Raw genomic sequence first — 12,004 nt, 5'->3', positions numbered from 1 at the left:
TCCTTCCCATAATCCCATCCCACCACACTTCATCACTTATCACTTCACCTCACCTCACCTTACCCCACTCCGTCCCTCTTTTCTCCCGCTCTAACAAAACATGGAGCTCTCCTTGCGCTCTTTCCTCTCCATTCGCCATGTCTCCGTCCCAATTCTCTCCTCCTCTTCTCGCAACAGCCTCTCCTTTTCTCACCTATCAAACCTCACCTCATCTTCTCCGCTCCTCTTCTCGCGTAATCTGAGAAGTGTCACGGTTTGCGCTGGGGCAGTCGAGGTCAGAGAGACAGACAAAGAATACTTCCCGGCTAGTGGGATTCGGGTTACAGAGTCTGAGCAGCCTAATTCATGTGTTAGTACCTAGCTTCTCTCTTTTTAGTTCCTTGGTTTCCCTGATTTATATGAATGAGGATTTTATTGGTACATAATAAGTTACGATATGAAGCATAAGCTGATAAGCACTTCTCACCAACAATTGTTTCTGTTATGTGCTCCTGCATGGTAAACAATGTTGATTTTCTGTTTTATTTATAGTTGTCTCTTATCCTTGTTATTATCTTGTACATATTATGTCAGAATGTAGTTAGGTAGGGATGTTCAAATAAATATACTTAGCAGTTTAGTTATTTGTGTTTCGGCATGTCACTGAATTGTCAACTCCCGAACCCCTTGTAACAACAATATAGTTACTGCATTTTGTGCAAATTTTAGTATTTTACCCCCTTTTTTTTAATAACTTAAAATTAGAATTAAATTTGTAAGAAATTGGGATGGGGAATTTGGGACATAGAACATTGTCTGCTTGTGTGTGATCTGGCTCTTGCACACAGCAGAGCAACCTTCAACATGCTAACAAGTTTCATGTTCCTAGCACCACATGCGAACACAATTTGCATGTCGTAGAAAATCCCACATGCAACATAGTTTGCGTGTTAGGCCGCACACAAATTTTGTCATCTCTGCTTCTTTCCTTTGACAATTCATGAAATCATTAGTGACATTTCATTGACTTGTATCCTTTTACAGCTGAAGTTGAGTGTGGAGGTTTCTCCAAGAGTATGTTCACAATGTTATAATTCAGCCTTAGATGAGATTTCCAGGCAACTGAAGGTGCGTTTATTTTTCCTCTTCCTTGGCACATAAATTTGTTGTGCTACAGTCATTCATATATATATTAATCATTGGTTTTTCTCTCATTTCTACATGTTTATGATCCTTGGAGATATTATTGAGTGTTAATGGAGGCATAGTTAACCTTGCTTTCAGAATTTAGTGACAAAGAGAAACGTATAAAGTAGTGCTTACAATGTGCACTTGCCCTGATTTGATCTTGTAGTGCTGTATGTAGAGCAGCAATACTGGTATCTGTGGTAGCGGTTGGTGTAAAGTTGAAGAAATATTTCATGGATATATTGAGTAGTTCCTGAAGTTGATTTGCTATTTAATGTTATGGTTTGTCAGGTTCATGGATTTCGACCAGGACAGAGGCTCCCAGAAAATCTGATAGCTAATTATGTCGGGAGAGAAAACATAACAAAGGCTGCAATTGAGGCAATTCTAAAGAAAACACTTCCTCAAGCCATGTCGTCAGTAAGTGGCCTTTACTAATTGTTAAAGCAAAGTAACTGTAGCTGCCATTATATGCTGACACCAAATATATACAGGTCCCTGAAAAGCATGCAAGAGTAAAAGGAAAATAAGGAGAATACAAAAGTACTATGAACATTAGGTTTTTTATTTGATTAGGCATGTATCAGTGCATCTGCTTTCCTCTGTTTTATTTGTTCTCTTTTAATGCTAAGCAAGTATTAAGAATGCAATTTTCTTGTTTAGGTAGAAGGGCGTGCTTTAAAAGACTCTCTTCAGATATTAAGCCAGTTTGATGATTTGAACGATTCTTTCTCTCTCTCAAGTGTGTTTAGGTATGCAATTCAAACCAGATCTAACATTAATAAAAATAAGAAAAAAAATATATGATGCAAAGAAAATGATAGTCTGTCACCTTTTTTTTTTGGATTGACATGTAATATGGCATATATAACTGCTCATTCATGACACTGAAATGTTTCATTCTTATGGTCTCACGTATAATTTAACTTTACTCAGGTATGATTGTGCTGTTGATGTAGCACCAACTGTCACATGGTTACTGGATACGAAGTACAAGGATCTAAAGATTGTTGTGGAGATAGATGACATAATTGATGCTGAAAAGGCATCTGAGAAAGAATTTAAGCGCCGGCATAAAGGACTGGGGGCACTTCGAATTGTGACTGACAGAGGATTGCAGGTGATTATTTGATCATTTAAATTAATACTTCCCGATTTCTGGTGGCAAATATTTTTATTTTTTGGGATGGTCTTGCTTTCATGTACTAATCTAGAATTTTTGGTCGTTGATGTTATTATATAGTTAGGTGATCTTGTTGTGCTTGATATATATGGAGAGAGTATTGCTGATGGGGAGTCCGAAAGTGAGATGATTCCAAATTCTGAGAGAAAAGGTTAGCTTCTCCTATTCTTACCGTAACAAAGGAATTAAGACTTAATGCATTTGGTTTTGGTGCCATTTCACTATTTCTGCCAGACCTGATGATTTGGACAAACTGATACAATAATGGTACTAGTTTGACTATTGATTCGTGCCCTCAGGATTTGCAGTTGCCATGACTTGGTTTCATACCAATTGATGTTGAATTTTGACAGATTGGGTTGAATAATTAAGTTTAATTCAGGCCTGATTATTGAGTGAAGGACACAATTGAGCACTACTATTGCATTAATACCTTACCAGTACAGCTCATTACTTAACTGTGGAAGTTTTTGAGAAACAAAATAGAAGTAGCTAAGAACATGAGTATTTTAGTCAATTAATAGTAAAAAACCGTACATAACCAGATTGAGAAAGGAGAATAGTCAGGACAAAAGATCGGCTAACTGTTTATTCTTCCTCAGGATTTCACTTGGACACGGAAGAATCAAATAACCTTCTTCCTGGCTTCTTGGATTCAATAATTGGGATCCGACAAGGTGAAACAAGATCCTTTCCTCTCGAATTTCCTCAATCTTGGGAGGAAGAGAATCTCAGAGGCGTCAGTGTTAAATACACAGTGAGTATCTCGCTCCCTCAATCATCTGGCCTTAATTATAGAAGCCATACTGTAGGGAATAAAAAGAAAGAAAAGTACATCAATTTCTTAATTGAAGCCGTTGCTATTGGTAAATGTTAACATTGCTACTTATCTTAGTTATTTATTGGTGTTATTTAGGTCGAGTGTAAAGAGCTCTTTTATAGAGACTTGCCTCCCTTGGATGACTCTATTGCCGGACAACTCCTCCCTGGATGTACCACATTGGATCAGGTTTCTCTCTCTTATCAACTTGCTTTTTTTTTTTCTAGTTTCTTTTTACTTAATGTCAACACAGACTATTTTAATTTATTTATCATTAGTCTTCTTTTTGGAACTGAAATATAGGTGAAGGAACTAATTTTGCAAAGATGTAGAGAGGTGGAGAAAAAAGCCATAGATCAAGCAACAGACAATGCAATTTTGGATAGGTTAGGAAAGGTTAGCTCGGGATTGCAAACATTATGATTAATAAAGCATTTCTGGTACATATTTGGTCAAGTCTGTACTATAATTAGAAATGATTGATGCATAATTGCAGAACTCAGGGTTAACTGAGACACAAGTTCATAACAGGAGTTACAACTGAGATTTAATTAAGAGTCAATTGTTGTTCATTGCACAATTAGAGCTATTGTATAGTTCTTGCCTGTAGCTACCAATCCAGTCACAAACCACTTGTCTGATAAAATGTTAAAGCTTGATTGACAATATTTTTTTTTATTTAATCAAAAACCAATATGGTATGTCTTCATGCACCATGTTTCTTATAGATGGTGTTGTATATCCTTGATTAATCTTAATTTTTTTTTTCCTCTTTCTCTAGATAGTAGAGGTCGATATTCCTCAATCTATATTTGAAGAGCAAGGCAGACAAATATATGCGGATAAGCTTTTGCAGTTGCAGGTGAAATAAGTTGTAACCATATAAAAGAAAAAGAAACCAAGTGATTATATTCTAAGTTCTCCATATTGTTATCTATTATTTAAACAGGCAGAAAGGAGGCTAGACGAAAGCCAACTGAGGTCCCTCTCAAGTGAAGACTTAGTAGCGGAATACTTACTAAAAGAGAGAGAGAATATTTCAGCCATAACAAGACAAATGTTAGCAGTTGGTGAGATTTTCAAGTGTGAAAATTTGCAGGTAAATACAGATTGCTATTGATCTGTGATCTAGGATAGTTATATGATGTTGAACACATTGATATTCATGGGATTCATATTCTGAATTGTTAGAATTTTTTAGTAGGGTTGGGTATACCCTTGGTGGTGACTAGCATAAAATGCAACTACCACTTTGATTAGTACGAGATTAGTGGTAAGCACAATATGTTATTTTCTTGCCAAAACTGTTCCTATACCGTTTCTGGTATTACCACCTTGCCATCTTTTGTTGCACTAAAACCTGGTTCAAAAACAATTGTTGATATTTATAAGATTAGTTTTTGCCATACTCTTACAGTTGTCAACAGAAGAGCTTGTGAATGAAATTGGGAACACAGTAGCAGAGTTTAAGAAGCACAGTAAAGACTATGATGAAGACCGGATCAAAGATCAGGTTTAAAAACAAACTTTTATCAAACTTAAATAAAGTCTAGATGAACTTAAAATATTCTTTTGGTAGGTAATGCTTATAGTAATGTAGTTCTGGAAAAATTTTGTTAGAAATATACAAAGTGCAAATGAGAGACTTTAGTTCCATATCAGTAATGTCTCTGCTGTTACTGTGTAATGTACTGGCAGGCTTTGATGTGGTACTTGTTTGACCCCTTATAATTCCATTTTTCCTAAGTTCATTAATTACACACAGGATTGTAAGCTGAGGTTTAGTTATGTTAAAATATTAGGAATTTTTGCAAAGATGGGATGAATCAGGAAACTTTCACTTTGGTGATGCTTATTATATGAGACTATTAACATACATAATCCAATTTAATGTCCCTTCGATAAATTTTCACGTCTATTTACCATTGTATTCTTAACAATTACTAGCATAACTTGTGGCACTTTATGCATTGAAAATTAGGTCCGGGATGTATTGGAGGGTGCCAAGGTGTTGGAATGGCTAAGAGAGAATGCTCGTATTGAATATATTAAAAGGTGAGGTTTATACATGAGACTTGTGTAACCAACTAGTTGTTGCAATACAGTTGCAAAGTTTGTGTTTTTTTTTTAATCTTTGACAAATTGATTGTAATAAGAATAAGAAATGATACTGGAATTGTTGTATATCGTTCTGATAAAAGTTTTCACTTGTTGTTTCTCTCTCTCTCTAACAGCCACACAAATACTCACATGTGATGTATGATATTGGTTCCATTTGAGTGATATAGGGTACTATTGTTGTTATTTGGTCATACCTTAATATTCAGAAATAAAGCATTTATTAAACAAATTAATCCGAAAAAGGCTATTATAAGACATTTTCTTAATTGTTTCCATTATACCTCTAATTTTTTTATTTTTTAATGACAAATTTTTTAAAACTTATAAGTCAAAATAAAATTTAATTTTTTTATGTTCTAATAACAAAAAAAAAATTAGAAAGAGAAGGTAGCACACTTAGCTAAGAAAAAGGTCTTAAGACGGTTGGTTACCCAAAAGTTGAGAGTTTGATTCCCCTTATTTTCACAGCCTCTGCAATGTTTTAGAAAAAAATAACAATCTTTTTAAAACTTACAAGTCGAAATAATATCGTTAGATGATTAATATTATTTTCTTAACATGCACATAAAAATTATCACCTGTCAATTTTATTTCTACATAAAATAAAATAAAAAGTTGAAAAATCAATGTCGAGAAATGATCTACATCAGTATCTTTAAATTTCGGTTTTATTTTGAGATTTAAATTTAACATTTTAAGTTCGGAAATAGTTGGGAAATAATTAATGATTTTATAATGCAAGTGATATCTCAACATATTTATATTTGTGTAAGTTTCATTAATAATTAATAAATAGCATGTTTTTCCTATAATTTGTGATACTTTTTCTTCCTGTTACAAAGAAATGGCGAATTTGGAAATTTCGGAGAATTGTTGAAAAATAACAATACGGTTATTATTAGGATGATTTTCTTAGTGCATGCTTTAGCTGCTGGATCATTTTGAGTTGAGAAAATCAGATAGTTTTATTTTTATTTAGAAAAGATTTTCTCTTCTTGTAAGTAATGTATGAGACCCATTTTAAATGAAGAAGCTTCCTGCCTAGCTAGTACCTTTAGGCAACAAATTACTGGCAAAGTGTAGAAATATACATATGAATCGTTTATTGTTCACTTTTTGATACGAAATATATAGTACAGCATAAAACTCGATTCAATATATATCAGGCCAGCTACTGGCTGCTATACAAAATTTCCCTGAAAATTCTTCCTACTTGCTATGTTATTTCTTTCTCCAATTGCCATCCTACAATTTCTTACATTTTTGCCCCTCTTCTCCATCTTAACACCGCCAAAGTTGGCTGATCTCTTGTACAAACTAAACCATTTAGCTAGCACATACTTTCTCCTCCTCCATGGCGGTACGTGCATTCCCGCACTTTTGATCGAATCAACTGCAGCTGTGCTCATAACTCTAACAATTGACTTCAAATTCTCCGGTCTACCGATGAAAATTTTCGGTAGGCGTTGAAAGATCATTTTGTATTCTTCGCTCGGCCTGGCAATCTCAAAATTTGATGGTAGATTTGGTTCTATGATGTATCGGGTTTTGCCTCTAGTGATTACATCTATGTACTCGTGTGATCCGGCCAGAGGACCGTCCGACTGCTCCCAAGAGGATTTGCAGAGCCCTTGATGAAAAATGCAGGAAATCAATTTAATTAGTATAAGCATGACATAAAAATTGAAGTAACAAAGAAATTATTTTTTGTTAAAACAAAGTTGTTACATAATTATTTTAATTTATTATAAGAGTTTTTCATTATTATTTTTATATCATTGTTGGAATTTGGACTGGAGCTTTTATGCGAGTATTCACAAGTTCAAAATTCAGTTGAAGATTCTTTTATGAATATTTAAATTAAGTTGAAAAATTATATTCCTTTTATATTTATCTAATTAAGAAACCTTTTTTTTTTTTATAAAAATGCTTACTGAGAGCTGAAAATTTTGTATGAAAAGCTTATATAATATCCTTAACGGGCAGAATTTAATATTGGGTACAACAACATACCGGCATCAAAGCCTGTCGTACGAAGCCAATCCACAACCCGCTCCTTGAAGAACCTGTCATCAGCACCCGACCCCATAGCCCATATAGCTCTCTCCACCTCAGCCCGTATCTGGCCCACCTCCAGTTCATCCTTCATCTCTCCCACCAAGTCATCAAGCATCTCTATCAAATCTCCACCGTCTGTTTCATCAAGGCTAGTTGATCCGGCCTCACTTTCTTCCTTCAACTCTCCGGAATCCGAGTCATAGAATGATTCGACTAGATTGGCTAACTCATCCAAGTCATCTGATGACGTCAGAGTTAAATTATCACCTACAGATGGGCCCCACAGCCTTGCTCTAGCTGTGTCATCAAGCGCCGGTATAACCTTCTTGTATTGCAGTCCCATCTCCCTCTCGCCTCTCTGTCTCTCTGCTCTCACTTCGATTTTGAAAATTTGGTGGAAGCTGTCAAATTAATGAAAACAACAGACTATTTACTCTCGCTCGCTCTCCCTCTTTTCTCTTGATATGTAAAATGTATTCGGATCGATTCTCGGCTGTAATTCAAACAAATAAATAGACGCTCTGGGACGATGGAAATAGGCCTAGAAATCATTAGAAAGACCCGGTCTATAATATTTGTGAATTTTCATATAGAAATATTGAAACAGTATTTTATTTTATTAGGTCTACAACGAAAGACCTAGTCTTTGTAAACTTTCAAAAGGAAAACTTAATCACGTATTCACGTGTGAGGAGGTTCAGAAGGCGTCGGATTTGTACGATAGGCGCTCTACAGTTGGTCTTTCGCACGTGTATGATTGCGGCTTCACGGCTGCGCCGTGACACGTCAGCAGTGAGCACTTTAAATTTGGTTATAATAAATCCGATATTCATAGAATTAAGACGAAATATTTTTGAATTGGAATAGCGTCCAGTTTCATTTGTATGCAACTGTTGTCGTCCAGATACAATGAATCTGGGCGAGGTTTAGGTCCTTGCATTTCAAGTCAAAAGAAAAAAAAAGGAAAATACCAAGGACAGCTTAAGTGGCATCTTATCTTACCTAGCACTAATTTTGGCAGTCATCCTCTACTCTGCTGCGATACTAGGGATTAAAACGGAGCGGAAACGGAGTGGATATTGGTAAAACCATATCCATATTTTTTTTTTTTTTTTTTAATATGAATAGTTAGATATGGATCGAATGAAGTTAGATATAGATTTTCAAACTATGAGGGTCAAATATAAATAGGTGTCACGTATATAAAATTTTTCTACTATGAATGAAATCAATTTCACACTATCCATAATATTTTAGTTTAAGTTATATTAAAAGAAAAGTATAAATATAAAAAAATTAAAAATGAATGGGGTCAATTGACCCCCATTCATTACATATGGATTTGCCTCTAGGATCAGATATCAATTGAATACAGATATGAATCAAATCAAATATTTATTAAAATAATATAAATATTTATTGAATGAAAATATTTATCTAATTATAATAGTGAAACACATAATTTTTTATAATATATTAAAATATATGATATATATTTGCTCTTCAGATACGGATAATTGAAACGTAAAACTATATCAGTATCTTTATCCACACAGATATTCAGATATCGGATATCCACATCTAACTTTTCGAATATAAATTGAATATAGATTGAATATTATCCATACCATTTTCACCCCTACACAGTACCTAAGTTAGCATTTCGGAATATTTTCACGAAGTAAACTTTATCTTGATATAATATGACATATTTTAAAAATAAATAATTACTTTGTAATACAAATTAATAAATATACTAAAATATTTATATTTTATAAAAAAAAAACTCAAATAATCATTAATTATATTGAATAAATAATGTATGTCCGTACAATTCGATTAAATAATAAATATATTGATAAAAATGTGTATAATATATATATAGAGTTAGGCTGGGGTGCTATGGATAGCATAGAGGCCTCTATGCTACGGCTCAATATTCGAGTTTTCAAAATCCAAACGGTCGATCCGAACCGTTCATCTTATTCTCCATATTAATATCTGCTTGGAGACCAAATTTTATAATTTTCTGAATTTTTTTACTATTTATTAAGCCACTTTGAAAATCGCTAATCCAACGGTTTTACTGTTTTGTGCAGCCACCGTTGGATCAACAATTTTGTAAAATACTTAATAAATAGTAAAAAAATTCAGAAAAATGTAAAATTTGGTCTCCAAGCAGATATTAATATGGAGAATAAGATGAACGGTTCGGATCGACCGTTTGGATTTTGAAAACTCGAATATTGAGCCGTAGCATAGAGGCCTCTATGCTATCCATAGCACCCCAGCCTAACTCTATATATATATATATATATATATATATATATAGAGTTAGGCTGGGGTGCTATGGATAGCATAGTGGCCTCCCGTGCTACGGCTCAATATTCAAGTTTTCAAAATCCAAACGGTCGATCCGAACCGTTCATTGTTTAATCCATATTGATATGTGCTTGGAGACCAAATTTTATATTTTTGGAATTTTTTGCCATTTATTAAGATGGTTTGAAATCGCTGTTTTCCAGTGGTGCAGAATTTTAATAAAAACAGCGATTTTTAAACCATCTTAATAAATAGCAAAAAAATTCCAAAAAATGTAAAATTTGGTCTCCAAGCACATTTCAATATGGATTAAACAATGAACGGTTCGGATCGACCGTTTGGATTTTGAAAACTTGAATATTGAGCCGTAGCACGGGAGGCCACTATGCTATCCATAGCACCCCAGCCTAACTCTATATATATATATATATATATATATATATATATATATATATATATATATTATTCAAAAATCTATTTACTACGCTCTACAGTCTGCTATGGCTCTCACAGCCAGTGTTGGAAATAACGGTATGCATTCGTCGGACAGACAGGGTACCGCCAAGCGATTATTTAAGAATAATTGGAAATAATCGACTGATTATTCAAGGAAATCCGTGATAATTTGATCACTATCAATGACTAATCAGATATTTAATCGGCCTAAACAGAGTATTTTACAACACTGCTCGCAGCTACTCTTCTCACATCACAATTGGTTATAGTCAAGTAACTAAATAAGGTATAGAGTCATTTAAAATTTAGTGTTTTAGAGTGATATAGCTGACGATAAATCATGATATAGGTTTCTTAATTTGTAAAAAAGAAAAAAAAAATCCCTTATCGCAAAGTATTACTCGAATATCTCAATAATAAAATAGCAAATAACAATAATAATAAGAATAACACTTGAGAGATCTCCATCGTTTTGAGAGTCGTAACCTAGGATTACGCTCCCCCCTCCTGCTCCTCCCCCTTCCCCCCACCCCGCACCTCCACTCACCTCTCTCCTTCTCTGCTACCTTTCTCCCTTATTCTTTTTTTTCTGTCTTAGCTGCTCCCATCGCTCCTTCTCTGCTAACTCCGTCGCTCCCGCCGCTTAGCTTTCAATTGTGATCGGAGGTTTTTAGTGTCGACCGTCTCTCTCGACTCCTCCGTCCTGCCCTCCTCCGCTATCCGGTCCACCTTGTCACACTCCAGCTAAGCATATGTTTTCGTCTAACGAATCTAGTCACTACCTGTCGCTTCGTCCAACCGTTCTTCGCTTTGTCTCGACTCTAGATTTGGATGGGCTGTAAATTATCTCCACTTCTACCACAGTATCTACTATATCTATATATAAATAAGGTACGTTTATGGTTAATGATGATGATGTGTTGACCCCTTTCCTCCTCCCTTTCTGTTTCTCCTTCCTCGATGTTTCTCTTTTAATAATTCAGGCACAAACCTCATATGAGCACAAAAGGCTCTTCTGGATGCCCCTACCTTGCCTTGGTCAAGCACTAATTTGTGCCAACAGCAAGAAATTGTGCAGGCTCACAATCTACCAATCTAAGCACGAGCACAGAAATCATGCAGGCTCAATATATATCTATCGATCTTAGTATAAAAACTCCACGTTCTGCTTTTATTTTCTGATTTTTCTTGTCTACTTATGTAAAGGGGTTCTGTCACACCCCCAAACCAGGAATTATGGATTAAGGTGTGATCATGCCTCGCCTCATGTTTATTAATCAATAAACACGCAAGGCTAATAAACACAAACAATAACAAATAAAGCGGAAGCGTAATATAATCATACAAGCATCAGTCACATAACAATAAATAAGCATACACATAATATTAGTACAGTCCATGTTACATCAAAATGAACATAATCTAGAGAAATGAGATACATGATCTATCGAGTTCCATGAAATATACAAGAACACGAAAGCTCATAAACCTAATCAAAGTCCTAAATAAAATATGGTCAAACGGCGGGGCCATCGGGGATTGCTCCTGGCGTTTCCAGTTGCGGATTGCCAGTCTTTATACCTAAAAATCCACGAAACAACTTGTGGGTGAGCGACTAATCGCCCAGTATGTGACCCAGAATTATCCTTTCAGTGATCCTCTATGGTCAAAGCACTTTTAATTATAACTTACGTACAGTTTATAACGGTACGTAGTTCTATATGCACATGTGTTATCATTATATCCTGTCTCAATAGCTAATAAAAAAAAACACTTTTAAATCAATGTTATAATGCGGTGAATCTATTATGCCAACACGCGAAATATCCTCTAAAGTAAAATACAAGGAAGTATGATATTTATATCCAAAATGGGAT

General features: G+C 34.7%; 2 protein-coding genes across 2 annotated transcripts; one reads left to right on the top strand and one right to left on the bottom strand.

The window, feature by feature from the left end:
- On the top strand, positions 1–5,390 carry LOC144560355 (trigger factor type chaperone family protein). The gene is made up of 13 exons (XM_078309523.1): positions 1–349; positions 1,024–1,107; positions 1,459–1,587; positions 1,831–1,919; positions 2,104–2,287; positions 2,411–2,501; positions 2,953–3,107; positions 3,267–3,359; positions 3,474–3,566; positions 3,952–4,032; positions 4,120–4,269; positions 4,588–4,683; positions 5,152–5,390. Exons 1-13 carry the CDS (start codon positions 101–103, stop codon positions 5,227–5,229), a joined length of 1,572 nt encoding a protein of 523 aa, XP_078165649.1. The 5' UTR covers positions 1–100; the 3' UTR covers positions 5,230–5,390.
- Positions 5,391–6,390: 1,000 nt separating this feature from the next.
- On the bottom strand, positions 6,391–7,774 carry LOC144560534 (uncharacterized). The gene is made up of 2 exons (XM_078309757.1): positions 7,305–7,774; positions 6,391–6,921 (listed from the first exon to the last, which is right to left on the bottom strand). The coding sequence occupies exons 1-2, from the start codon at positions 7,690–7,692 to the stop codon at positions 6,473–6,475; spliced, it is 837 nt and encodes a 278-aa protein (XP_078165883.1). The 5' UTR covers positions 7,693–7,774; the 3' UTR covers positions 6,391–6,472.
- Positions 7,775–12,004: the final 4,230 nt, after the last annotated feature.

Source organism: Carex rostrata, chromosome 10 (assembly GCF_964058835.1).
Source record: "Carex rostrata chromosome 10, lpCarRost1.2, whole genome shotgun sequence".
NCBI classification, from domain to species: Eukaryota; Viridiplantae; Streptophyta; class Magnoliopsida; order Poales; family Cyperaceae; genus Carex; species Carex rostrata.
The sequence above is the reverse complement of the archived record's forward strand: the minus strand, read 5'-3'. Positions and strand labels throughout refer to the sequence as shown.

What these genes read in the sequence shown, in the direction of transcription:
- LOC144560355 (XM_078309523.1), top strand. Translation starts at nt 101, where the DNA reads ATGGAGCTCTCCTTGCGCTCTTTCCTCTCCATTCGCCATGTCTCCGTC. An exon ending in TCCAAATTCTGAGAGAAAAG is followed by an intron (nt 2,502 to 2,952) that starts GTTAGCTTCTCC and finishes ATTCTTCCTCAG; the next exon opens with GATTTCACTTGGACACGGAA. An exon ending in TCAAGTGTGAAAATTTGCAG is followed by an intron (nt 4,270 to 4,587) that starts GTAAATACAGAT and finishes ATACTCTTACAG; the next exon opens with TTGTCAACAGAAGAGCTTGT.
- LOC144560534 (XM_078309757.1), bottom strand. Translation starts at nt 7,692, where the DNA reads ATGGGACTGCAATACAAGAAGGTTATACCGGCGCTTGATGACACAGCT. An exon ending in TACGACAGGCTTTGATGCCG is followed by an intron (nt 6,922 to 7,304) that starts GTATGTTGTTGT and finishes TTTTTCATCAAG; the next exon opens with GGCTCTGCAAATCCTCTTGG.